Source organism: Scophthalmus maximus, chromosome 14 (assembly GCF_022379125.1).
Source record: "Scophthalmus maximus strain ysfricsl-2021 chromosome 14, ASM2237912v1, whole genome shotgun sequence".
NCBI classification, from domain to species: domain Eukaryota; kingdom Metazoa; phylum Chordata; class Actinopteri; order Pleuronectiformes; family Scophthalmidae; genus Scophthalmus; species Scophthalmus maximus.
In genome coordinates, this window is record NC_061528.1 from 14,547,794 (window position 1) to 14,575,308 (window position 27,515).

The 27,515-nt window shown below is 42.6% G+C and overlaps 1 protein-coding gene across 6 annotated transcripts; it reads left to right on the forward strand.

Moving 5' to 3' along the window:
- Positions 1 to 1,917: 1,917 nt before the first annotated feature.
- Positions 1,918 to 26,838, forward strand: LOC118282617 (LIM and senescent cell antigen-like-containing domain protein 1). Of its 6 annotated transcripts, none has more exons than XM_047337226.1 (11): positions 1,918 to 2,090; positions 18,705 to 18,864; positions 20,047 to 20,113; positions 20,254 to 20,374; positions 20,807 to 20,956; positions 21,543 to 21,693; positions 22,900 to 22,992; positions 23,242 to 23,290; positions 23,467 to 23,542; positions 24,068 to 24,254; positions 25,049 to 26,838. In XM_047337226.1, the coding sequence occupies exons 1-10, from the start codon at positions 2,062 to 2,064 to the stop codon at positions 24,207 to 24,209; spliced, it is 1,038 nt and encodes a 345-aa protein (XP_047193182.1). In that variant the 5' UTR covers positions 1,918 to 2,061; the 3' UTR covers positions 24,210 to 24,254; positions 25,049 to 26,838. The 6 variants fall into 6 exon arrangements, with proteins under 6 accessions (XP_047193182.1, XP_047193183.1, XP_047193181.1 ...); XM_047337227.1 differs by lacking the exon at positions 1,918 to 2,090 and adding an exon at positions 4,214 to 4,369; XM_047337225.1 differs by lacking the exon at positions 1,918 to 2,090 and adding an exon at positions 7,995 to 8,234.
- Positions 26,839 to 27,515: the final 677 nt, after the last annotated feature.

A 27,515-nucleotide genomic window follows, 5' to 3' on the forward strand; every position in this document is an offset into this window, starting at 1 on the left:
TTTAAAGGACATAAATGTGGTTTCAGTGTATCATGACGCAGTCAGGGGAGGAAACAACAAATAATAGCTGCCATAGTTATCTGCCACTGGGAGGCAAAGGAAAACGTATTATGCTCTCCCTGGTGAGCAGCAGCATTAACACCTCGCAGATGTATTGTATTACTATCACATTCTTCACACCCTTTCCATTGAGGGCCTGAAAGTGTGTTTTTTTGTTTGTTTTTTAAATCTCACTATCCTTGGTGTGGCACGATTCTCCACAGCGCCCACCCGCCATGTTGAACTTCACGCTTGGTTTTCCACAATGAAAAGTTGAAGACATTTTCCATATGCAGTATGAACTGATGTTTCACACGTGCATGGTGTGAGACTACGGAGGGTTCCGGAGCAGCAGCAGCAGCAGCAGCAGCATGTTTACTGTGTTGATCCACAAACAACTTCTCAAGCAGTGTCCGCAGGGCGGGTGTCGCAGTCTGCGGTCGGCGGAGCCTGAGTTGTACTTCTCCAGTGGTGGAGGCTCGCAGACGTGAGCGACAAGCTGCAGGAGACACACAACGGTGAACTGTTCCGTTTGGTTTCAAAATAAAAGCGCAGGTTATTGCGCTATTGATTTGGAGTACATGCGTCTCTCTGGGTTAACATTGTTTGGCACCCGAGGCCATTTTTGGGGTCATGAACAGGATTTAGTCGCCTCATCACCTCCTAAAAAATCGAATCAGTCAAAGTCAGTCAGTCAGTTGTCAACCATGATATATAATACCAAACAACCTGCTATCAGAACTGAGGCAGTACGCATGTTAACCAGTTAAATGCCTTTTCATTCTCCAGTTAAAATACTGGTTATATCAAACCTGACTATTGTAGATATACACACGTTGTATATTTTACATTTCACAATTTTTAATTTTATTATTTCATATTATTATGTTGTTGTTTTTTTTTAATCAACTAAATTATGTAGTATTATTCATTCATTCATCATCTACCGCTTTATCCATTTTAAGGGTCGCGGGGGGTCGCTGGAGCCAATCCCAGCTAACATTGGGCAAGAGGCGGGGTACACCCTGGACAGGTCGCCAGCCTATCACAGGGCCACATACAGAGACGGACATTCACACCTACGGTCAATTTTGAGTGTCCAATGAACCTAACCCCATTCTGCATGTCTTTGGACTGTGGGAGGAAGCCGGAGAACCCGGAGAGAACCCACGCATACACGGGGAGAACATGCAAACTCCCCACAGAAAGGCCCTGGTTGAACCGGGATTCGAACCCAGAACCTTCTTGCTGTGAGGCGAAGGTGCTAACCACTACACCACCATGCAGCCGGGATTTAGTATTATGCAGATTTTTAAAAAAAAGTTTTTATATCAAGTGTAGACGTTTCCATCATATTTACATTTGTATATATCCTATTCACATCAGTTTTTATTTACTTTGTAATAGTGCTTGACCGATATATTGGTTGGCAGATGATATCTGAAGATATTAGCCTTACACAGACATATCGGTGTCGGACGATATTTTAAGAGCCTGTCCATCAGCCAACTGATTTGTCATTAAATTTGCGTTTATGTTTACATTTTATGTAAGTAATAAGCACTTGTTTCGTAATTGGTTGTAAATGTTTTTTCAATTTTTAGTTCATTTATGAAAAATAGTTAATGGTATGACTAAAATATCAAGCCTCAATTTCATGTCTTTGTCATGAAGGTTTGTAGGAACCATTGACAGATTAAAAAAAAACAACAACTCCCAAATACTCCCAAATATCAATATCGGCACTGGCCCCATAAAATCCATATCGGTCGGGCTCTACTTTGTATTGACGCTGACGGTTGAAGGCCCGTTTCCACTTCCCAGTGGTGACCTTTTATTCTGAAAGCGACAAGCGGAAGTGTAACGTTGCGCTGCGCGACAGAGGCGAGGCCCGTGTTCTTCGCCATTCTGCCCCGCTGTGTGACAACCAGCTCCCGCTGAACCTCCTCAGTGAACATCCCAGCCCCGAGCAACATCTGGAGGGCCCGCAGCTGAAAGTCAGACGAACGCCGGTGCGGAGAGATGCTCGGCATCACTGAAATGACGAACGGGTGAGTGAGACGTCTTGAAAGTCTTTCACGAAGTGAGACGTTTTGCCTGAAAAGTTGGGAAGTTGATATTTTGACGCTGGGGTGGAAAAAAAGGAAAACGTTTGGTATGTTCCATTCTCTCATGGAGTCACGATTTAAAGGGGCTAACACCTTAATGGCGACTTTATCATTCTAATGACATGGTTAATGTGCTGTTAAACGGTGCATTCGTATCATGGTGAATAAATCAAAGCTGTAACTCTTAATTTCTCTGTGTAGCTGCAATCTGAACTTTATCACGTAGCTGCTCGCTAGCGCCCTCTGCCGTGACGTCAGAGGAAGATCACTCCAGACAAGCCACCGTCGCAGCTCCGAGCCTCACACGTGACGTCATGTATTCAGATTAAAACAGTGACGTGAACACTGTCATGTTGTGTATTCGTGTCATGTTTTTCCGTGACTTATCAAATAACCGACCATCAATAGATGCATCATGTTCCCTCACTGAAAACGTAGATGGAGCTGCAACAGTTAATTGATTAGTAATCGACCACTACATTAATCCCCGACTAATCGATTAATCGGTTGAAGTAGGTTTTATGAAAAAAGATTCATAATGTGTTGTGTTACAGTGCAGCAAGCTCACAGCATCCATCAGTATTAATCATGACTGAAGAATATTTCACTTCACAATATTGTATTTTTTTTCTGCAAGCTGGAATCATTTCCTGTGTTCACACATCTGAGCCTAAAACAAATAGAAAATCCATATTCACAAACTTTATTCTGGAAGGATTCTCCACCGTGTTGCACCAGAGGCCAAACGGCCACTTGATATAGTTGTGTCACCCTAGACTCACAGGACAGTAGAGAGAAATACTTTTTTTAAGGATAGAAAGAGGATGTTTCCATATATTCTGCAGATCCACCTCCTCCATGCACAGGAATGTCCACACAAACTCACTGGACAGTAGTTCTTGCTTTTCCCAAACCACTTCCTGACCATCCCGTCCCTGGAGACTGCTATTCAGAGAAGCTTTTTCTTTTTTTCAGACAAGTGTGAATGCTACTGTGTGCGCACTGGCGGGCTAATTATGGCCTGGGATGAATCTGGCTTTTTTATAAAGAACTCCAGAGTTGGAAAAGCACGAGGATCACTGCGTTCCCAACACGTCTGACTTTTATCTGATTCCACACTTGTGTTGATACAACTGGAGCTTAGAAGAATGTCTCAGCCTGCAGCATGGTGGACCTGTCCTTGTTTGGAAGAGCAGGGAATCTGCAGGGTTTGGACTGTGTGTGTGCACTGACGTGATGCGCACACACGTGCTTCTTGTAACTCACACGTGCAGTATGATGAGTTTCTAGAGTTGTTTAATCCTATGAAGTTAAGGAAATTGGATATCCTTAATGGCTTTAAGTGTATCGAAGATACAATGCGTCAACATTTGCTTATTGCGGATGAATGGATTGAGCAGAGCAGAAAACGACGAGGCTCCGGCAGTGATGACGCTGTTGGAGTGATGGAATTACTGGTTTTGTGAATGAGAAACAAGACCACGTTTTGCACAAGGAACTGTTATTACATGATTTTTATAAAAGCGACAAGTGTTAGATGTTATGAACAATACTATGAACACGAGTCACAAATTTGACTTCTTCCTCATTCTATTGACACAATACATGTGTAACATGTTTTAGGGCCCACCCATGATTTTTACTGGTCTTTCAAACACACACACACACAAACAAAACGTAACATGTAGTAAGTAGTGGCACTCAGTGTGGTCACTAGGTTTGACCTTTCACCCCCTGTATAGAAACTGGACACGCGCACACATGCACACATATACACACACACACACACAACACGGCAGGTCCAAGAGAACTGCTTTATTGTCCATCCAATCTGATCACTGATGCCTCCCTGCATGTCCTCACGCCTCCTTACTCCTTCCTCCCCTTCCTATTCACCACCTTTTATCTCCCCCTCCTCCTCCTCCTCCTGCTCTTCTTCCTCACACCTTCCTAAACCACACACACACGTGACTAGAGGCTTTACACCCAAACATTTTAAACACTGCGGCACACAACAAGTGGACGCAGTCGTTCACACCCTCGCGCGTTCTCTCTCTCTCTCTCACACACACACGCTCGCTCACACACGCACACACACAGCTAATAGGAAGTGATGTGGCCGTGCAGACTGAGATAACGGCAGTAGGGGTGTTTGCAGTGACAGCAGAGGGACTTTAGCAACAACTGAATACTCCTCACCCACAGTCTGACACAAGACATTGGTAAGATAAGTTAATTTTATTGCTGTAACTACTTTCATTGTAATTGTAGTAATTAGCAGCTCGGCTCCTTTAAGTTTGTCATGTTCGATCATGTACGAACCGTATTATCATGTTTGAGTGTGCAGAGCCTCAGTGTACCTTTGAACGCTGTGTGTTTGTTCTGTGTGCATCGATAAGGAAGTCAGCTTTATTTCAGTCTTATTCCATGCATTGTGTTGCAGCATTTGTTCTGTTTTACATGTACTTGTTTGTACACTTCCTCTTATACTTTGAGGCCAAGATTCCTACACACTTAAACCTATACAACGTTTGAGGATTACATCAGGGAGATGGTGATGAAATACTTCAGTAAATCTAAAGATTACATTTTTGAAAAATTCTTGGTTTAAGAGTTTGTAGTCGACAGGATAGTTGTAGTACCAGAGTTGTCCACACCGCGTCAGTGCACGCATGTGGTGGAGAGGTTGTTCTTGTGGGTCACTGTGGAAATGTCTGCTCTGTTCCTGATTGTGATGGAAGTGTGTATGTGTGTGTGTGTGTGTGTGTGTGTGTGTGTCAGTGTGTGTGTGTGTGTCTCTGTGTGATGAGGAAGAGTCTTTTTGAGACCGCTCCCTCAGCACATTCATACCACCGAAAAATAATTGCTCTGTGCAAACTCAACCAAGAACACAGCATTAGCCATAAATCCATTTGAAATGTGAGGCAGATGTGTGATGATGGTTATTGCAATTTAGATTAACATTGTATGACAAATTGAAGAAATGCACATCCCGAGTTTGAAAGTCAAAGGTATGTGTGACGATAGCGGAGGGTAACTGCATTACGAAAGACCAAAACTCTGATTCATCATGAATGTTGTGGCGAACTCAGACGTGTTGCAGCTGCTTCACGATGTGAGGCTGATATTGAAGTTCAACAATCACATCTACGTTTCCATGTGCGTGTGTGTGTGTGAGTGTGTGTGTATGTGTGAGTGTGTGTTCGTCAAACCCGTGTGGAATGCTGCACAGGTCAAGACAAGCTGCTCAGGGTGAATCTGCATGGTGTAAAGAGACATGGTTTCTGTCAGCCATGAGTCCGCCCACCGAACCGTTAAACGCCATCAGACGTTAAAAAGATCTAATAATAATGACATTGACTGAGTGATATACGTGGGATTACAATTTACTTAGAGAAAGACATCTGTCAGATATCAGTCAGTTAGAACTAGGTAGAGCCCATGAGTCCACAAGGGCTCAGCAATACACATTACTGTGTATTTCTCATCGTAGAAATGTAAAAGAAAAGATTTCATTGTTAAGCAAAGTGAAACTGGATTAATTCTGCATCTGCACCAAAACTTTATCGATTCGTCCCAGGCCCAGACCCCATCCCTCCGCCAAGTGTGGTGAAAATTGGTTCAGTAGTTTTTGCGAAATCATGCTAACAAAACAAACGAACAGATTACTATATCAGGCGGCAATCATTTTTGAAGGTGGGCTGTGATGTCTGTTGTTTGCAGTAAAATCCAGTAAAATGCAACTAGTTGAGTTTTATTTCCTCTGCACTTGACCGAGTTGAAATTTGCACACAAAACATAATTATTATATGTAAATATTACAATCCCCGACTTGTTGCTACTGACAACATCTCCGTCACTTGAGACGGTTTCACACCTGTTAATTTTGTGTGTTCAGTGTCGAATCATTCTACATCGACGTTGTATTTTTTTTATTTCATGATATTGTTCCTTTTTTCTATTTCCTTATATTCTTACCCTGTACTCATTCTGTGTCTGGGGTTCTGTGATACCTCTCAGGATTATCTGGTAAAGGTTAAAGATTACCTTTAATGTCTTAAAGATTTACCATAAAGGATTATTTTATCTTATCTTACATTGAGCTGCTGTTCAGTGTAACAGACAGCTGGGCGTATCAGGAACTCCTCACAATCAACTGTAGTCTGCATGTTCCGGTTTCACTCACAGCGCTGCTACGAGTTGCCCCAGCTCTGTTTACAATCTGTTTCTCCGCTGGTGTTTGCCCGTTTGGCTCCTTGTCCGCTGACCAATCCTGTCACGCGCTCTGATGAGGTCACCGCCTCTCGTTTGTAATTAAACATGTCGTGTGTGTGTGTGTGTGTGTGTGTGTCGGAGAGGAGAGGAGGGGAGCTCTATGGAAGCAAATAAGAGACATAAGTCTTTGAACTTTAACAGCCACTGAATACTTAATATTGAAATATTTTATTTTGAAAAACATGTATCTGAATTTATTTGTTCGGAATTCACCTCTATGAAATAATTTTACTTCGGTATTCAGATACAAAAATTTTTTGATTGCATGCAGGCTCAATTGCTTTTCCTATCCTGGGTAGCCCGGATGTTAGTGTGTGAATTTTTCGGTCTGAATTTGAGCAATTGAAAAATTGTAACTTGAAATCTAGAGATTTGAGATTTGAAGTAAAATAATTTCAAAGAGGTGAATTCCGAACAAGTAAATTCAGATACATGTTTTTCAAAATAAAATATTTCATTATTAAGTATTCAGTGGCTGTTAAAGTTCAAAGACTTATGTCTCTTATTTGCTTCCATAGAGCTCTTCTTCCCATGTCACATTGTGATGAATTATTCATAGATTGGCATTTCACCCTTTGTCAATAGTTTGTTGTTTGCGCAGGGAAATGATGTCACACTTTACAACAGACCAGCAAAAGAGTCAAACTGGAGAGCAGTGTACGGTTGAAACATTTCTCCATAATAGGTGACATTGTTCCAAATAGTGCGGCTTCACTTGGTCTGTATTTTCCCATGCACTTGTTTGTTAAACTTTTTTGAAAACCCCTTTCATGACAGTCATATTAGCATATCACATGTATTGTGTGATGTTGAACCTATATTTTTTTTAGGGGGGGGGGGGGGGGGGTACTGCAGTGTTATAGTACTGTGTTATAGGTGGCATTTTATGCATATTTAACAGTTATTTTTTATTCGATCACATTCCATACTTCATTGTTATTTGTGTTTATTCATAGGTTTTCTTGATCACAAATTGATTGATTTTGATTTTAACAGTCAAATGTCCTGCTTTGGTTCATATACATTTGTTATGTCTCTTTAATAATCAAACAAGAGGGATCTTTTGCCATAATCTCCATGTAAGTGCAGGTTGATATGGTGTTGTAACCTTTTTTTTTCTTCTTCCTAACGTTGACCTCAAATGCCTCCTGTAGGATGCCTGCCTGCTCTACATTACTGCTTATCAGTACTAACAGCTTGTCATTGTGTGTACAGTACAGTGTGTGTGTGTGTAATATCTGCATGCGAGGAAGGGAAACAGAATATCTTCTTCCTCCTCAGTTATTCGCACCTTCTCCTGGCTTTCTGTTCAAACAGAGGAATGAGGGGGGAGAAAAAAGAAGTGGGAGGCAAAGAGAGAGACGACAGGGGCCAGAGACGAGGACTGTCGCTCTCTTCTTATCTGTCCCTTACTCCTTTTTCTCTGAGGCATTTCTCTTTACCTGCTGAAGCACAGAGAGGAGGAGGAGGAGGAGGAGCAAGAAGCAGCTGATAGGTGTGCAGGGCTGGGGAGACCACACCTCTGTGCATGTCCCTTCCTCAAGGGTGCGAGCCCTGGAGGTGTGTTTGAGTGAGAGGACGAGAGCGGCACACGAGTTAATCTCTCCATTTGAATCAAACCCGTATCCCCATTTCTGTGGACCGAGTGTTCTCAGCAGACGAACGAAGGAAGGAAGGAAGGAAAGAAAGGAGGGAGGGAGGAAGGGAGGGAGAGGAGATGAACACTTTGAGGCTGAAAGAGTTGTCCAACTCCGACTTATACAGACGGAGACAGGAAAGACCAGACAGCTATGGAAGTCTGGCGAGCCTCAGGTGAGTCGTCATCTGTGAAGCTTTTAGTCTTTGTGTCAAGTTATCAATGTGGGACTGCATTTGTTTCAAAAAATGCTGACTCAGCTGTGGTGCTGGAGTTTGATCTGCATTATATCGGATGTGGTGCCACTGATGTCCGGCCACCTGTGTGCGAGTCATTCTCGATCTGTACCACACGGTGTACACTCTTTATCTTTAACTAAACTTCTTCTATTCATCACAAAAAATGTTGCTCAAGTGTTGCACAAATCAACCCCCTTTTGTTTTTCCAGAGCAGCTTTGGTGAGTAGTTCAAATGGTTAATGGTGCAATAAGGAATCACCTAATAATGAAGAAATACCTCAATATTGGGCTTGTTAAACTTTTCCAACTTCCTGTTATGACCGTCTTAAAAACTGTGGTCAATTTCAGTTTGCTGCGTGTTAAAAGGCCACATGCAAATGCTTCTGTTGACCTTTTCGAAATCATCCGATGGAATACCATTCAATTATCCTGCGGCCCGTTTTGTTTCTCATCACAAGGTTTTTTTTCCACATTTCTCGAACAAATTGTTTCACGGAGATACGTTTTCACCCTTCATATTTTACCAGGTTGCTCTTTTTTCCTTTTGCGTTAATATCTTCTTCTCTATTGTTACTATTTAAAGCGGGCTCACTCCGTGCTGTCAGCGGTAACCTCTTATCCTTATCTGCCGCTGACCGATGCTGCCTTGCATCACGTAATGAATCTGAGAGTTGGTCTGTGTGTGTGAAGAACACACTGTTTATCAAGGAATCCTTTGAAGGGAAGACCTTTTCTCCATGTTGTGTATTGACAGGGATAGATTAGTTGAGATGTTGTGCTGGAGTGTTTGATCAGCAAATATCGCAGCTGAGTCTGCATTCCTCCGAGTAGTGCGACCAGCCGAGATTGACGTGTGCAGGCATTTGTTTGCAATATCGGTTTCACAACAATATGTTTACATCGGTTGAGTTTTGTGAGATGTTCTTTTTGTGTCTTTCACAAACACCTATCTGTCTCACTCATTTTCTCTCCGCCTGTGTGTGTGTGTGTGTGTGTGTGTGTGTGTGTGTGTGTGTGTGTGTGTGTGTGTCTGTGTGTGTGTGTGTTTGATCCTGAAGTGATTAGAGGAATGTGAGGAATGTGGTCCGAGAGAGCGGAGGGAGCTCTCCCATTAGCGGCGCCTCCTCCAGTCAAACCAAAAAGACACTTCAGTTCTTCCCGTGGGATGCAGACACAGCGTGTGCTGGCAGGCGGTTTCTTCAATATTTTGGGATTTTTCAAAAGTAGTGCACTTACAGTGGTGTCGGAGGAATCGGCTGTTTTAAAATCACAGTTTTGCTTGATACCTCAGTTGTGCGGTCTCATTGTGACATGACAGCTCTGGTTTTGCATTTGTTACATGAGTAGGTAGACTTTCTGCATCAAACCAGGCCTGTCTAATTTCTCCATAAATTGCATCAATAAGACAAGACTATGTTATGGGCATACACATTACACACTACGCAGGCTGAAAAAAAAGCATTTGAGAGAGGCACGAAAGAGTAACGCGGTGAAAAAAAAAGCTTAGGAGACTAACAAGTGAGTTTAAAAAGAGTCAGTTGTGGTAAAAAAAAAAATGAATCTGTTCTCTCTAGTTTTGAGAGTCTTGAAGATAGAAACCACTTCCTGTTGAGTGGACCTTCTGCAGATTTGTACATGATGACGATGATGAAGACAGTCAAAACTTCTTTTTGCAAGCAGTGTTTTGCCATCAGTGCAGTGCCTGCAGTTAAGATCATAAATTCTAACCAATTGAAATGTCAGTAGAAGCCACAGTAGTTTAGAAGCCATAAAAACAGAATCAGAAACTATCTGCCTGGAGATCTATAAAGTTAATATCCAAACCTGATAAACTCTCATTGGCTCAAGGAGATTAGAGAAGCATTGTTTTACCCTTAAAGGTTTTGTTGAGATTTTTGTGTAGCCTTAACATGCTTACCAGGTTTAATTTCTCCTGACCAGTTTAGCTGTTTTACAGTAATTATCCATTATGAAAACCATTTTGGTATGAAATTAAAACATTGCAAGTGACAGTGTTGACACAAAGTGAAAGACACTGTGGTTTCATTAAAGTAGTGTTAAGTTTAATCATGTTCAACATGTCAAAATAAATGATTTAATCAGCAACCTTGTAGGAGTTTTAAATAAATTTGGAAATGTAGAGAAATGGGACTGGCCCCTTGATAGGGCAGGTTGAAATGGGCGTCGGGAACAAAAAGTGCAAAACAAAGGAAACGTTAGTCATGATTTATGTTTGCACACTCACAGAATCAGTGTGTGTCACTGAGTGTTCCATGCAATTTTTTTGTGTGCCTGTGTTGTTTGCGTGCACACACTCGATGCCCTGTCAGAGGGAAAAACGGTGTTGCCTGAGTGGCCCTCACGTCTGTGTTGCCATGGTTGCTGTTGACACAGTGTGTGTGTGTGTGTGTGTGTGTGTGTGTGTGTGTGTGTGTGTGTGTGTGTGTGTGTGTGTGTGTGTGTGTGTGTTTGTGTGTGAGTGAGAGAGAGAGAGAGAGAGAGAGCAGGGGTGTGTTTGATTTGTTCCTCCACCCTGAGTGTGCTTGTTTTGTACCGGTTGAGAGAGTTACAGCTGTTACTATAAACGGGAGGCCTCTATTTCACCTAAATAAGAAATATTAGCAGATAGGATTGCGTGGTCAAACTCGAAATTATGACCTCATTATTATCAAAATGACATTGTATTTGCAATTGGTCTGTCCCAGATACCATTTGTGGTGCTTCAAAGCATCACTCAACTCCCACATTATACTCATCCAGCATTTTGGGGGACAGCTAAGATGTCAGAGTTTGAGTTATCGGCTGATTATAACTAACGGCGACAACTGCAACAGATCATATGCACAAACATCCGCCATGTTGGAAAATCAATGGCTATAAGTCTATCACAGCCACAGTCCATACAGTCCATTGGTACCGTGTATTTCCTGCATCTTTTTCTTTAGCACGGGTGACCTGACCATTGACTTCTATTGACCCCCTTAAAGAAGTCTCATAATCCTGTCCTGCGGCGGGATCTCACCAGAGACACCTAGTCGACTCCTGACAGTTGCTGTTGCCGTTTTAGAGATCAGGTTGACTTCCATGTCGCCACTCACATTCTCCCTCTCTTTCTCTCTCTCTGGCCTTTCTGGCCAGCGCCATCTTGGTTTTTTGAGACCATAAATAACAATATTTGGAGGAGCTGGGGGTTGGGTCTTACTGAGAGCCTGAGGACACTGAGACTGAGACTCTGTCCACAATCCACCTGCGACCTGCACCCATTGGACGGTACCAGCTGTCAATTGCCCGGTATCCACGGCCCAATGCATATGGTGCTTTTTCGTCTATTTTACTCTAAACAAAACCGTGGTTTACAAAAGGAACATGATGCTGTATTGAAGAAGACCTGGGACTAGAGATTGAGACCATAAACTCAGCAGAATTGTTTTTAACTGACATTATGAATCCAGCGAGAAGTCATTTTCTCATAGACTTCTATAGAAACTGACTTATTTTTTGAAGCCCTCTGCTGGTCATTCCAGATAGTACAGGTTTCAGGCACTTGCGTGTATGCTTCGCTGACCTGGAGTCTATGTCCATTTTGCTTCTAGATACATGACTGAAATACTTATTAGTGTTAAATTTCTGTGTCAATTTCAATCTAAATCAAATAGGACCAGTCTGGACACCAGAGAGCTGCACACTGTGGTCCCCCGTGCTCTCGTTTTAAGGGTGGAACTCTCCGGGAACATGGCGATGACTGTAATCAGGAGGAGAGATTGCTTGTTTCCTGTTGAGCGCCCACCCTCTGCCCCATTGTACCCCGGTCACTTAACGTGGTTCCCAGTGGACAAGACTCCCCGACGGAGCCTTTGACTTTGATCTGGAAACAATGACCCGCCGTGGAAAGGGGGCTCTGGAAGCGTTAAGTGGTGCCTGGTGAAATGTTTGGCTCATTGTGTCATTCATGTCAAACCCCGGGGCCTGTCTCTCATTAGAGACCGAATAGTCGAAGCAGCGTTTAAAAAGACAGAAGCCTCTTTGCTGTACTTAATATGTTAAAAATGCCCAAAGTGTACAAGATTTGATCAAAGTTGAGGATCTTAATCACTTAAGTAACTTGTATGTACACAAACTCTCTCTCTTTCTCACTCTCACACACACACGCACGCACCCACATTCGCAGACACTAAACAGCAGCTGCCAGCACCTAGTTTGGAGTTGAGGCTCCACTGGGTGTCTATTTGTAGAATGATGGAGTAATGTAGAAGACGGGACCAACGCCGCGGCTGCTCTCCAGCGGAGCATCAAACATGTTTATTTCGCCGGGGTGTATTTCCGGATCTGGCTTTGACGTTTCCCGGTTTGGGAAGTGGTCATTAATTTGAGATTCCAGCAGAGTTAAAACCACATGAAGAGCTGTCGTTTACCCAGAGGAGCTGGAGATATGTGGGTGTGTGGGACCAATATTGGATTCTTCTTCTGGATCGCATCGGATGGATGTTTTGAACTGATGTTTAAGCTGTTCTGTTGACTCACCTGGGGGAAGACTCAGTCCACGCTTCTGTTATATATCCCGAGTGTGAATCCTGTCAGGCTCCTTTACTGCCAAAAATAGGCGGTCCACAAATAATCACGTAACATTGTGCACCAGTTGGCGGGTTAAAGTGTATTTGGAAATGATGAATGTGACAGTGTGCAAGGACGCCAACTCAGGCAGTCGGTGTGAGCCCACTCTCTGTTAACTTCATTTTTATTTTGTCACATGCAAAGTCCTTTACATCTTTTGTAGTGTCATATGCAGGATTCTGATTTTTACAACCATTGTAATTGACACTATAAATATGCGTTTCATCAGTCGCATCAGGAGACAATAGCTGTTGTTCGTCTAAACAAACTGCAACTTGTTCCCCTTGTTCTGGTGCGTTTACTCGATGGATGTCAAACAGATGATGAAATAAACATTTGTTTTTTATTGTTATTATATTGACTGACTGTGTTAGCTTCTTCGGTGCAAAAATTACCACTTTGCGCAATGCCGAGTTGGAGCCACATTGTTACATCTCCCAGAAAGCTAAGAGTTCCAGCTGTTCAACATGCAAACACAGTCACACAGATTTATAGCATGGGTAGAGACTGTAAATATTAGGGACACAAACCCTATAAAAACTACAGAATAGGTGTGTGTGTGCATGCGCGTGCGTGTGTACGTACCGTGAAACAGTGACCTCTGTCTGGACAGGCGTCAGGGTGGGCTCTTTAATTCCGGTAACCTGCCCAAGAATAGACACGTGTGTGTGTGTGTGTGTGTGTGTGTGTGTGTGTGTGTGTGTGTGTGTGTGTGTGTGTGTGTGTGTGTGTGTGTGTGTGTGTGTGTGTGTGTGTGTGTGTGTGTGTGTGTGTGTGTGTGTGTGTGTGTGTGTGTGTGTGTGTGTGAGAGAGAGAGAGAGAGAGAGAGAGAGAAAGAGTTGATGTGGGAAAGAGGGAGTGTGTCCGTGAGAGAGGGTGTGTGTATGTGTGAGAGAGACAGAGGGAGAGAGTACTCCCAGCGCAGTCGGATCAGCGGTTCTGTCTCCTTGTTCCGTGGATTAGTGCTCCCACTGCTCTCAGGATCCCACCGCTCGTTACTGGAAACTAACACTGAACTGGCGTTAAAGGGATTTTGATTATTAGGTGTTTCGACAGCAGTTATACTGTCATACAGTAGGTTGAAGGCGGATATTTGCCACTTCAATCTGTCGTAGATTATAGTATGGAGATGAACGGTCGTGCCCTGCCGCCGTCAATACCCGAGGATAGGGAGGTCCTGGACCATGTTCCTCGTGGGGAGATGAACGGTTACCACCAGAGGCTGCAGGATGGAGGGGAGGCCGAGGTGCCGGAGTCCAAGTCCCAGAGGCGGAAGAGCGATGTCAAAGTTTATAAGGAGTTTTGTGATTTTTACGCTCGCTTGTAAGTACACAGTGCCGTGGACTGGGGTTAGAACATGATGTCGTTCAGTTGTCAACCTAGAAGTGAAGGTTTTCACAGATAACAATGACACTTTATGGATATGTTCTTATGATTATATATTGTATATGAGAAGTTCTACTAGTGCTGTATGAAAAGATTTAAATCCAGCAGTAAAAACTGCATCATCCGGCTCTTCAAAAGAGCAGTTGACCAATCGGGACGCTCTGCAGTAGTATGTCTTTAGGTGAAGAGACACATCAAAGTGTTGTTTCAGAGTGTGTATCATTCTTTACTCATCATCATCATCATCATCATCATCATCATCATCATCATCATCCTTCAAAAACCCAATACTCATTTAAGTCTAACTTGATTTCTGATGGACTGTCATGGAGCAGAGACCAGGACATGAGCTGTAGCTCGTTTCCCTGGCTCAGGGCAGGGATGGTTGTGATTGGCAGATGATTTTCCTCATCAGTGATTTACCATCACAGAGTAAGAATCATATGCTGGTCAATGACGTGCCAATTAAACAGACGACAGTGCGTGGGGGAACAAACGGGTATGTGTAGGTGTGTGTGGTGGGTAATTCAGTCTGCTCATGTGCTGACATGTATTATATTCTGTTCTCTAAGCTTATTGTTGTGTGACAGAATGTGAAAAACTCCGATATATTTAAGCACCTGGGTTTTACCAGCCAGTTTGGCTTGCTCAAGCTGCGGTAGGTGTCCCTGTTTGTGCAGGGATTGCTCTGTGCGCCACAGGAAGGGGCTCACAGGAAGGGCTATTTCTGTGCCAAGGGGGGAGTTGTTATATGCAAAGAAGAATATGCCAACTGGCATCCCAAGTATGTAGGCATGAGGGGACAGGGAGGCTAAATTTACAAAATGTGCTTCTGACTATTCTGGCCTCGGTTTTCTGTCTCAGGATGATCAGGTGCTAGGAACCAACAAAAATATCTAAATTCTGGTCAAGAAGCCAGAGATGATAAAGTTGGAGTCCTGTCAGTGGTGGAAACGTTTAAAGCCCCTACGTGTGGGAGACGAAAATGGTTTCCGTGCAGAAAGAACCCAGTAATCCTCAGACATTTTTTTTTCTACTACAAATCATGGTCGTTGGCAGGTGTTGTTTTCAGATGTATAATCTTGTCCATCAATACAACTTTCTGATTCTGACCATGTGGTCTGTCCAAACTCTACAGAAACTGTGTTGAGAGCAATGTCCAGCGGTTGGTGTGTTGGTGTCGGGCGATACCTTTTTGGCACCGAAAATTTGAAGACATGGTGCTTGTCAAAAATAGTTTTGAATTTGAGAAGGCAAGTACTGAGTGCCGCGAGAACTGAGCAAAGACACTAACTGAATATTCAAACATCTGAATATGCAAACATCAGAGTAATGTCAGGGTCCCGTTTGTCCACGTCGTTGTCAGTGTGAAAATCCTTTAAATGTGTGTAAATTGTAAATCACTGTTAATAACGTGATGTTTTAATATGAGGTGGATGAACACTGACGGACCAGAGGAGGGAACAGAATGTAGTCATAACAGAAGTCGAGTCTACACCATCTCCCTTCGCCGACAACCAGACTCCATTTATAGTCACAGGTCAGAATGGAGGAGTTAACGGGAGAGACATATGTAGAGCGTTATCTGCCGTGCTGGTGTACTTTTGATTTTGTCGAGGTACAGCCTAGGAGTACATGTTTCACAGATGTAAGTGAACAGATATGTAATTTTTTTTATCCAACGTAAAAGGTGCAAACTTTTACAGAAAGGTAGAGTGACCAAAATCAGTAACGTTGCACACAAGTCTGACCACCTGGAACACAGTAGCTGCTGGGAGGCCGGCGAGGGATGGTGTGCTTTTTGCCACCAGTATACAGAGTTCACACGACACAATGCCCCCAGCCCTCGTTGCTGGAGCTCGTCCATTGCATTTGGGTTCTTCGGTTTTTTGTTCTACGACTGCTTCAAGATGAAGCTGTGACAATGAATACGTCAATCTTTTGAAGATTTAAATACTAAGACATAATCCTGCTGCCTCAGCCAGGACGGGGTGCAGAAAGGTGAAGATGTCCGGACAGAGTGCAGCGAGATGCAGGAGAGAGACTTTCAGCACAGGGAGGGCAGACTGACTCACAGGCTTGTGCAGGGTGCGAGAGGCAGATATAGGAGGGTGGAAATGCCTAAGGGATGTGTCACTTCCTCCCAAAAATCCTTTGGACAAGGCAGGGCTGTCAGAGTGTGTGTGTGTGTGTGTGTGTGTGTGTGTGTGTGTGTGTGTGTGTGTGTGTGTGTGTGTGTGTGTGTGTGTGTGTGTGTGTGTGTGTGTGTGTGTGTGTGTGTGTGTGTGTGTGTGTGTGTGTGTGTGTGTGTGTGTGTGAGTGATATCAGCTCAGACAGGGTATATAATAGAGCAGTATGTATTTGATAAGTTTTTGCTGAGAGAACGCTGTGCTTATTCCAACATCTTATTTCAGGGCACACCAGCTAATCTCGTCTGGTACAGTTCAAATGTGCATTGTTAACAAAAAAGAGAGGCTGTGTGTGTGTGTGTGTGTGTGTGTGTGTGTGTGTGTGTGTGTGTGTGTGTGTGTGTGTGTGTGTGTGTGTGTGTGTTGCCTGGATACACTTTGGTATTCTGACCTTTCAAACTAAACAGTGAAGCCACTATGGTCCCACCATTCTCTCCTCCCTTTACTTTAAAAAGAAAAATACTGGTTTAACATCTCTGTGTTCGACTTAATTCCATTCCACATCCAATTTTCCCCAGATATGGATAAGTGTTGTGAGCAGCAGCATTGTGACATTTGCTATTAGTTAATTAGTTTGTAGCTTTTATGTTGGAAAGGTTTGATCGGAGTCATTCTTATTAGGATGGGATCATCATGGAATTAGTCCAAGGTTCAGCCTATATATAAAACTGCCATAGAAGTGGGTTTGTGGCAGTATGATCATATCATATAGATCATCAGGTGATAGAGAATTGTCCAGTGCCACACCACGTTCATCCATAACTCCCAGGAATAGGAGAAAAGTCAGACACTGGTGCTCCGATTTTAAGTCTTTAAAAATATCCATCTGAGAATATATTCACACTCGTCAGATACATCACGGACCAATTGGCCAACTGTGAGCAGTGTTTATATGATAGCACCTCCATTTTCTTGAAATCCAAAACCTTGTCAACAACTTCAAATACACCTGTCACCACAGATGTCTCCTGCTTAGTGCAGTGAGTTTTCATATCTGTATGAATGGGTTCCTGTTGTAAGGTGAAAGACAGAGATGGTAATTGTTTTGAAGAACCAATGTGATAGCGAGAAGAATATAATAATATAAACAAACACCTTTTCCTGATGCACTGCGGCAGCTTCTTGGGCGTGACCACATTTGTTCTGCAGGCTCTGGCAGCAGCGCTTCCAAAGTAAAAGCCTGGGGCCCTGCCCTGGTGATGTATTGGTTGTGTTAGGCAGAGCGAGTCAGTAAGACAGGTGTGATCGCTTTATGAAAGTGCAGTATCGGCTTCGGTTTTTTTTCTTATATGATAAGATACAGATGGATAAACAGTAACTTCAGCACATCCCTCAAACAAACATGTACGTTTCCCTCTTTCCCACTGATCCCCACGCCCTGATACACAGAGCCAAAATAAACCTGTGTGTGTGTGTGTGTGTGTGTGTGTGTGTGTGTGTGTGTGTGTGTGTGTGCAGAAAACCTCTTGCATCACATTTTCCCCACTCTACACTCCTCTTCTCCTCTTACTGAGAACTTCATCCAGCCATTTTCAAGACAGTATAAAACGGTGCTGCGGGGTGTGTGTTGCCGACATGACCCTGGTCATTCAGGGTTTATTGACATTTAGGAAACATGACACGCTGCTGCCTTCAAACATGCACCGGAAAGCCTGGAAATTTTCCAGAGGGGCTGCACGTGAGAACGCTATGGCCGCAAATGTTGCTACGGACATTTTCGGAATCTTTTCCTGCCAGCCCTCTCGTGAAAGTCTCTGGAAAGTGAGAATCAGAGCGCGACCACGTGAGATTACTCCTGGGAAATCGAGTGGGCGTGCTGATTACTGTAAACAAAAACACTGTCTCCTGCAAGCTCTACGAAGACGCCACAAAATGTTCCTGTTGGTGTGAACGTGTCCGACTCCCCTCCTGCGATCGTCATGAAGTGATGGAGGCAATCTCCGGAAGATACCCGACATCTTCCTGGAGTTACAGAAACACATTCCTTAATCATGAACCACCAGTGCTTGGACATCAATCAGATTTCAATAAATCAGCTGTTCACTGTGAATTGTATTTGATGTTTTGTCGTGGTGATCGCGGTTCATTCATCTGTATTTAAATATCACATTCACTGCCTCTGCTTTCATTTGTTTTAACCTGTGGACGTTTTGTATGAATTCTCTTTATATAAATGTTGACTGTGCAATTGATCCTGACTATTTTTCTTTTCATTTTCAGCAACATGGCCAATGCTCTGGCCAACGCCATGTGTGAGCGCTGCAAGAGCGGCTTCGCCCCGGCAGAGAAGATTGTCAACAGCAACGGGGAACTTTACCACGAGCAGTGCTTTGTGTGCGCCCAGTGCTTCCAACAGTTCCCAGAGGGACTCTTCTATGAGGTGCCGCTTTGTCCTCCGCTCTAACATAATAATCCAATAAATGATTATATTAATCCATTTTTAAATCAATCAAATATTTGCCTTGACCAGTCTAGACATGTCTGGGAAACACTGTAGGATGCACAGAAGTTGCTATGAAAACATAACCACGGTGTTACTCATCTTTTCCCCTTACATCGAGAATGATGGCTTGATGAGGGCAAAGTTGTTGTCAGTGCACATCCCATAGACAAAGAATTTAAACACACGGTGCTGTTGAGGTAAATAAAGAGGGGTTGAGCTCAACCTCAGTGCAGTATTGAATTATTGGAAGCCCGTTTCTAGTAACCTGTCAGCGCAGCAGCCTCGACGCAAGGCCAGGTGTTTCTCTTTATGTCGGTCAGTTCATCAAAGAGACGGTGGCTCTAGTGCTCCGATCAATATGAACATCAGAGAAACAGGCCGGTATTCATTTTTCATCCCCTATTCCTCTGCCATTAATAATCATCAGTCGATTGAACAGCACGATCACACTGTTGTTGACATTGTAGGTAGACAGGCATGCAGAATCATCCACTCTGCAGTTGCTTTAATGATACTAGAGACCTAAAAAACTCTTATGTATTAAAGTATTTTTCTCTTTTCTCTTCGTTCAAATTTTCAATAAGTACATTTAAATCTTGTCCTTGTATTCAGCATCACTGTTTTTCTACATCACCTACAGTAGAATCATAAGAAAGTGGTTATTTCTGAAATTTTTTAACAATCTTAACAAAAATAACATTTCAATTAAAATGCCCAGCAGGAGCTATATATCATAATTTGTGGTGAAGAAGAAATTACGTTTTCCATGTCCTCAGTACACTCATTCTATTAAGTAATTATCTTGCACAGAAAATATGACGTCTGGTTAGTTCTCACTGGGATCAAAGAGGGACTTGTGACTTGGGTTAATGTGATTTGGATGTTTGAACCCAAATCTGCATTTTGTGATGCACATTCATTCTGAAAGAAAGACGCAATACGGGTCAACCATTTCCATGTAGTCATCCATCATTCAGGTTGTCACTCTTTAGATTTTTCACAGTGTGACAGTTTGCGTATATAGATACTAATAATTAATGTGATTACTATTATAATGTGTTCATGTGCCTTTGTGTGATTTTATTAATTTTGTAAAAATGGTTTGAATTGTGTTGATAGTTTGAAGGACGGAAGTACTGTGAACACGACTTCCAGATGTTGTTCGCCCCCTGCTGCCACCAGTGTGGTAAGTGTCTGAACTGCACTAAAAGAGAGTGAATATGGAGATGTAGCCCATAGTGTTACATCCTTAAAATGAATATCTAATTAGCTGTTTGATCATGATCTGAAGTTCTCCATTCTCTGTTGACGTTCTTCGTTCATCAGGTGAATTCATCATCGGCCGCGTGATCAAGGCCATGAACAACAGCTGGCACCCGGACTGTTTCTGTTGTGATATCTGCCAGGCTGTGTTGGCCGACGTCGGTTTTGTAAAGAACGCTGGAAGGTCAGTCCCTCGACAACCAACATCCACTGTGATCGCACTGGTGATATTTGTGTGATATCACGCCCGTTATTCGTCTTTTGCGAGGTTGTTTGTCACTGATGACAGTGTCAGGAGAGAAGGAAACTGTACAGATGCGGAAACTGGTGAAGTTTTCTGTTTCAAGAAAATATACTGATTATATAGCCCGTAAGCTTCAGAAACCTGGGCTGGGGATATTTTGTGATGCTGTTCAGCGACTCTCTCCATCAGTTATATCACACAACACAGAAATCCTTCAGTGATTCGGTTATAAGCGTAAGGATCCATGAAGAACATGCCAGAGGAGACATATTTGTCCGAATTAGCACTTTATTGATCGAACCTAATGAACAAATTGTCTAATCGAGGACCTGTGTCTCTGCCTTTAATGTATTTCTCTCTCTCGTCCATCAGGCACCTGTGTCGTCCATGTCACAACAGGGAGAAAGCTCGGGGCCTCGGCAAGTACATCTGTCAGAAGTGTCACGCTATTATCGACGAGCAGCCTCTGCTGTTCAAGAACGACCCCTACCACCCTGATCACTTCAACTGCAATAACTGCGGGTAAACAACACATACACACACACACACACACACACACACACATACACACATACAAACACACACACACATACAGATTTTGTGTCAGACTTTTATTTTGTTATGTTGAAAAATGATTCTGCTATTCTGAAGTTTTTGGCTGCTTTCCTGTTATGACAACATCAATATTTGTTGCAAGTCTAATTGTGTGAAGAGATAAAATGTTACTAAATGTAAGCAAAGATCCAACAAAAATCAGGTTGCAAGTGCATAGTCTTGCATCAGACGCTCACGTCTGCCACAAAATGACCTTACAGTGCCCTCTGCTGGACAAAATATATAACTGCAAATCAAGCTGTGTGACATGCCCATGAGCTGATCTGAATTTGTGCCATGTGATATCTTATTTGAAAAGGGTGTGATCTTTAATTGCATTACATTTACTTCCACAAGTTCTCACAGAATGATGTGGGTATTTTGTATGTATAATGTACTGTACCAGATGTGTAATTAACATGTAACTGCAGGTTTTTTCAAATGCATAATCAAATGTTTATTTGTGGCTTTTTATCAAATAATAACTGGTGTTATTTCCCTCTGTGTACTGCAGTAAGGAGCTGACTGCAGACGCCAGGGAGCTGAAGGGGGAGCTGTACTGTCTGCCCTGCCACGACAAGATGGGCGTCCCCATCTGCGGCGCCTGTCGGAGACCCATCGAGGGCCGCGTGGTCAATGCCATGGGCAAGCAGTGGCATGTGGAGGTGCGATATTAAACTGTAAACTCTTTCAAAAGCAACCGCAGTTACTCTTAGCATAGCATAGACTCACATTCAGAAAAGTGACTTTAGAGGAATGTATTAAGATTTTTTTTACTGTTGTTTTGATCTAATCTAAGACAATATCTCCAATAATTATCTAATAGATTTATATGTCAAGTCTGTTTATTTTTCTATTCTTTTAATTCCAGTTCTTTAAAATATTTGTGACTCAAACCTTTACCAGCTTTATCTCCACAGTAAGGTTCGGTGCTTTCTTCTTCGATCTGTGTACATCACTCCTCTATCATCTGCAGTCTGTCTCTATATTTATATTTTTTTCCTCCACCTTCTGCATTTGTATCTTCCCTTCTGTCATTTCACATCGTATGGCCATCTTCCTGTCGTCTCCCTCTCCACATGTAGCATCACGTATGCACTGTGTGCGAGCGCCCGTTTCAGGGCCACCCGTTTTATGAACGAGGTGGTCACGCCTATTGTGAGAGACACTTTGACATGGTGAGGGGATTAAGAAACCGGACCTTTTGCCGACTGCTGCCCAGTGTCTCGCTTCCCCCCTGCCTGGTTAGACTCATATAGGGGTTACACTAATATGTCACTTTATCAATTGGCCTTGAGTTCTCCGTCTGTCTATCACACCATGATGAACCCTGTTTCGTCAAATTAGTTTCCTCCCTAATTCAACATTTCACAAAAAAGAAAGCTATTATGATTCCTAATTGACTCATTTTCTCTGGAATTACAGTTTGTAAGTGGCTGGCAGCCCCCTCCATCACAAATATCACCTCTGATTTGAATTCAAAAAAATCTGTATTAGTGTAACCCTGCTCTGTGGCACTAATCCATGATGTCCGTTTACACAGACACATTAGGGAACCTCACTGGATTAGTTTGAAGGGCTAAATTTACTTTAAATTCTCTCATGCCTGACCATTGATTCTTTACATCTGTTTGGCAGACTAGTGCTCCCCCTAGAGGTTGTTTTTCTCTTCTCTACCATCTATCTTCACTTTCGAGGCAGTAAGGAGACATCCGGGCTGAGCTGATCTGGTTGTGGTCTGACATGATATGTGTCTAAAACAGGCCTATTTTAGACATAATCCTGTGTCGTGGTCTCAATGTGATTATGTACTGACTCTGACGGCTGTGCTAACCGTGTGTGCTTGGCTATGGGGGGGTTTTGTTTCGCAGCATTTTGTGTGTGCTAAGTGTGAGAAACCCTTCCTCGGACACCGTCACTACGAACGCAAGGGCCTGGCCTACTGCGAAACGCACTACAACCAGGTAACGCCCAACTGTACTGGGGATATTTACTTTTGAACACTACAAAATTTGAAACATGCTGCTGTGACAGTTTTTTTGGGGTCATGCATTCAAAACATCACTCTTTTAAAATTCCTCTGTAGCCTGTGTTTGTTTGCATGGCATTTGAATGCCGAGTGTCATGGTTGAAGACTTACAATTGCCTCAATGTGTTGCACACTTTCATGAGCTATAACTCAAAACATCTTTCTCTCACCTCGACACACTCAGCTGTTTGGAGATGTCTGCTACCACTGCAACCGTGTTATCGAAGGAGATGGTGAGAAATACTTGTCTTTTACGCAACACTCACTGTATCCTGATCCACGTGTTGTGTGTAGATTTACTCTGGCAAGGTTTTCCTTGAAAATTAGGTGGAGAACTTCAGTGTCTTTGCTCACATGATAGTAATCTGGATCAGTGTCTCATGTGACTGTTTTGCTTTTCTTGTTTCAGTGGTGTCTGCTCTGAACAAGGCCTGGTGTGTCAACTGTTTCGCCTGCTCCACCTGCAACACCAAGCTCACCCTCAAGTAAGTGGTGCAGTGAGTCTAAATAAAAGACACTCAGTAACATTTGGATAACGTCACAGCGCACATCCACACATTTACCCTGGATTATCTACTTATTAAGTATTTATTATATTCTCTGAAGACTGTCGGGAATTCACATGTGACCTGGTCAAGCTCTCTCTGCTGCTGTCTGTCGTGTTTGTCTTTCTCATCTAGGCTGCATTTGGGCACTATTTGCTGCTGTAAAATGGCTGTTTTTCAAAACCTGTCCATTCCTGATTTTCTCACCTTTCTCTTTTAACCTTGTGTCTCTTTTGGGCTTGCCTCTCCACCTCTCTTTCCTTTTTTCATTCAACTTCTTTGTCCTTCTGTATGCTCCCATTGTTCCACTTTTTCCTCCCCTGTCCTCTCTCCAACGTTCACTCTCTTCCTCCAACCTTTTATCTTTCCCTTCTCATCCTTCTGCCCCCCCCCCACCCCTCCTCGTCTCTTCCCCCTCTTCTACACCTATCTCCCGCCATCTCTCCTTCCTCCCTGCCCTGTCAGGGATAAGTTTGTGGAGGTGGATCTGAAACCGGTGTGTAAGCACTGCTACGAACGCCTGCCGGACGACATGAAGCGCCGTCTCGCCAAGCGTGAGCGCGACTCTAAAGAGAAAAAGAAGAAGTTGATGCCCATGTGTCTGTGATCCTCTCTTTCTCCTTTCTCCTCATTTCCACTGTTCTTCCTTTTGGTCAGTTTCCATCCTTCTTCCTTCATGTTGTTATTCTCCTACAGTGTCATCGTTGTCGTATTTCAAACGTGCTTCATGCCACTTTCACTCCTCAGGTCGCTATTTGAAATAGTTCTTTTGGCTTTGGGAAGCAGAGAGTTAGTAGGTGAACATACACTGACTGGACACATTCGAGTGACCTAACACTGGGAAACATGTCACCACTAGTCAGGATTAAGGCATTCAGTACAGAAAACAACCACAAGGCACTCCCAGAGCGCGAACTGTAACGCCGCAATGTTAGTCATAGAAAATATTCAGAACATTTAAAGTAGATCTATATCAGTGCGTCGTGAGTGTTTTGTCTAAGGATATGTGTGCCAGAACATTCAGTGGTTGATCAAAACAAAATCAAGAATCTTTCCACTACAATGGTCAGAGATCATCATCATGCATCTGCATAAAGACAAACCGTTGGTTTGACTTTTCACAAATTCTCCCTGGAATCTCAGAGCAAGTTATAGGTTGAACGTTCTGAAAAAAAAATCAAAAAAAGAAAAGAAAACAAGACCAAGAAGTAAAAACCAATGTATGGAGAAGGGGCTCTGGAACTTTATTATGTCATTAAAATAAAATGACATTGACATGATTATGAACATAATCTACAAGTGATCTAAAAATTTCAAATTCTCAGTAACTATAAAACAAACAAAAAAACCTGCTCACTATACATACAGTAGCACTGACACATATTTACAGTGAGTGACAACATGTACGAAGCTTCTAACCCGTAACTCTTCACGTCTCTTCCACAGGAACAAGTTTGTGGAGTTTGACATGAAGCCAGTATGTAAGAAGTGCTATGAGAAATTCCCTCTGGAGCTGAAGAAGAGGCTGAAGAAGCTGTCGGAAACGGTTGCACGCAAGTGAACACGCAGCCGGGCCGCAGGAGGGCGGGAGAGATGGGTCCCAGAGGTGGCCTCGCATGGAAGAAGTCCCATTTCCACAATTTACAATCGCAAGAGATATAATCTGTGCGGTTTATGTTGTTGGTAACATGTTGGTTTAATTGGTATTTTATTTCAGTGGAACGCTCCACTTCTCATTTCATGAGCCTGAAACTGATGATTGTTGGTCAGTAAATTTAACCTGTTCTGCTTCGCTCGGCTCAAATACTACACTTTACATTATTGCCTTATTTCACTGCTACACAAAATAGGTAAACATTAACACACATAACGATGGTCCTGTATTTAATAATATCACAAACTTTAAGAAAACATTGAACATGGGGATAATAAATAGCCTTAAAGTTTGCCAACGTTTCTCGTGATGCCAAAAATCTGTCCCCTGTTTGACTCCTGTTACAGTATGTTACTGATACTCTTGTATGATGTTTAGCAAACCCTAACAAAGATGGAAAAAATGCAGTTGTTCTGAATGTGTATATAATATCTCCAATATTTCAAGTTTTCCACCAACATGTATCATTTTATGTATTACTAACATGTATTTTCTGTAATAATATAAGTTTGTTTAGCTCTATGAAATTGGATTTTTTATTCTATTTTTACTGTACCCTCCTTGATGCAGCAGTGATGGACTGACCCGTTACCCGCAGTATGTTGGATTGCCTTTTTACAAACTGTGGATTTTACATGTGAAACAATCTCTGTGCAAAGTGGTATTTACACTGAGTTACCAGTTTATCAGGCTCACTTTCAAAATCTAAAATAACCCTGTAATTAATCTCAAGTGAACTATTTTCAGTTTTTGCTTCATCTCCTGAGATTTGCAGTAAATCCACGAGAGTGACAGAATATTGTAAACACCTTTCAAAGTAATGCAGTCCAGTTCAACACCAGAGCTACAGCTTGAAAAAATACTATATGGATGAGGCAAAATCTGTGACATGCTGTCAACAAGTACTGGACTTCACAGTCTCAGGTTTTCTTTCATAACAACTGTTAACTCTCTGTGTGTGTGTGTGTGTGTGTGTGTTGTGCGTGCGTGCGTGCGTGTAGTGAGAGAGACCGGATGTGGGAGTAATGTCAGATGTGAGAACATGCGTCTCTGCTGTTTGTAATCCAGCAGAGACCACTTGCCTAAGAGGCAATTGATCCTCTTAGGGAGGTGTACCGACTTCCTCGAGGCTCAGACCCTCTTAGAAAAGAAAAACCAACTGTTGTGAATGGGAAAGGTTCATATCCATTTTCACTGCGTGTTTCACTCAAGCAGGTATTTTATCATAGAAAGCTTTTTCTTTCATATATAGAAAGACACATTCCACTATTTTACAGTAACTACAAAGCCAATGTTACTCACTGCCTAAGCCACAGCATTTCTCATACGTCATGTCAAAGACATACCCTCCATCGGACTGTTTGTTTTGAAGCAGAACTTCAGCTTCAAAATAGTCCTGTTGGTATTTGATATCTTACTACCTGGGTGACTACTGCTCTTATATTGTATTCAATCTTCACAATGCTTGTCAAGAGACAATAGCGCTCAATGTAAACACACCAAAGTGCATGTTTTACACTTCAATGGAAAGTTTTATTTTTCTCCAGTATATTAATTCTTTTGAATAAATATGTCCATCACACCAGTGTGCACGTAGTAGCATTTTTGAGTTCTGACACCTCTCAAGGTATACCATGAAGGAGATTTGTGAGTGTATTGCAGATTCTTTAGATTTAAAATAAGTTTTCTCCGACTTAATTCGCAACATACACGGCTGCAGAGGTGACTGTGATTACATGTTTTACATTTCATTTTTCCAAGCTTTTTGTTTTGATTGTTCCACACTGAAAGTGATGCATTTGGATCTATAATGCCATTCCTGGAAAAAATGACATACCAAGCATTTTGGTTCATCTTTGTAGTCCTTAAGTGGCCCGGTAAGTTTGCATGTACCTGGTCATTATGTTGTCCAGCTGTCAAATCATGTTTGACAGCATGGTCCCAAATGTTATTCTGCGGCAGGACAACGAGCCCAATCCATACACAGGGTCACAAAGACCCGTCTTCAGAGACAAAATAAGAACACAGAGTCCAGCAAAATATGGCATGACCTCCACAAAGCCCTGATCTCACACATCACAGAGTCATTCTGTGACTACTCGAAGAGACAGCCAAAGTCAACAAAAGAAACCGTGGCCAGTTTCTCCAAGTTTTTCCAAGATGCATGGAACAAATATGTACTTGGGAGAGTTGGTGCTGTTTTAAAAAGAGAACAGGTGACACCAAATAGTGTTTTAATCCAATTTTTACTCTATTGCA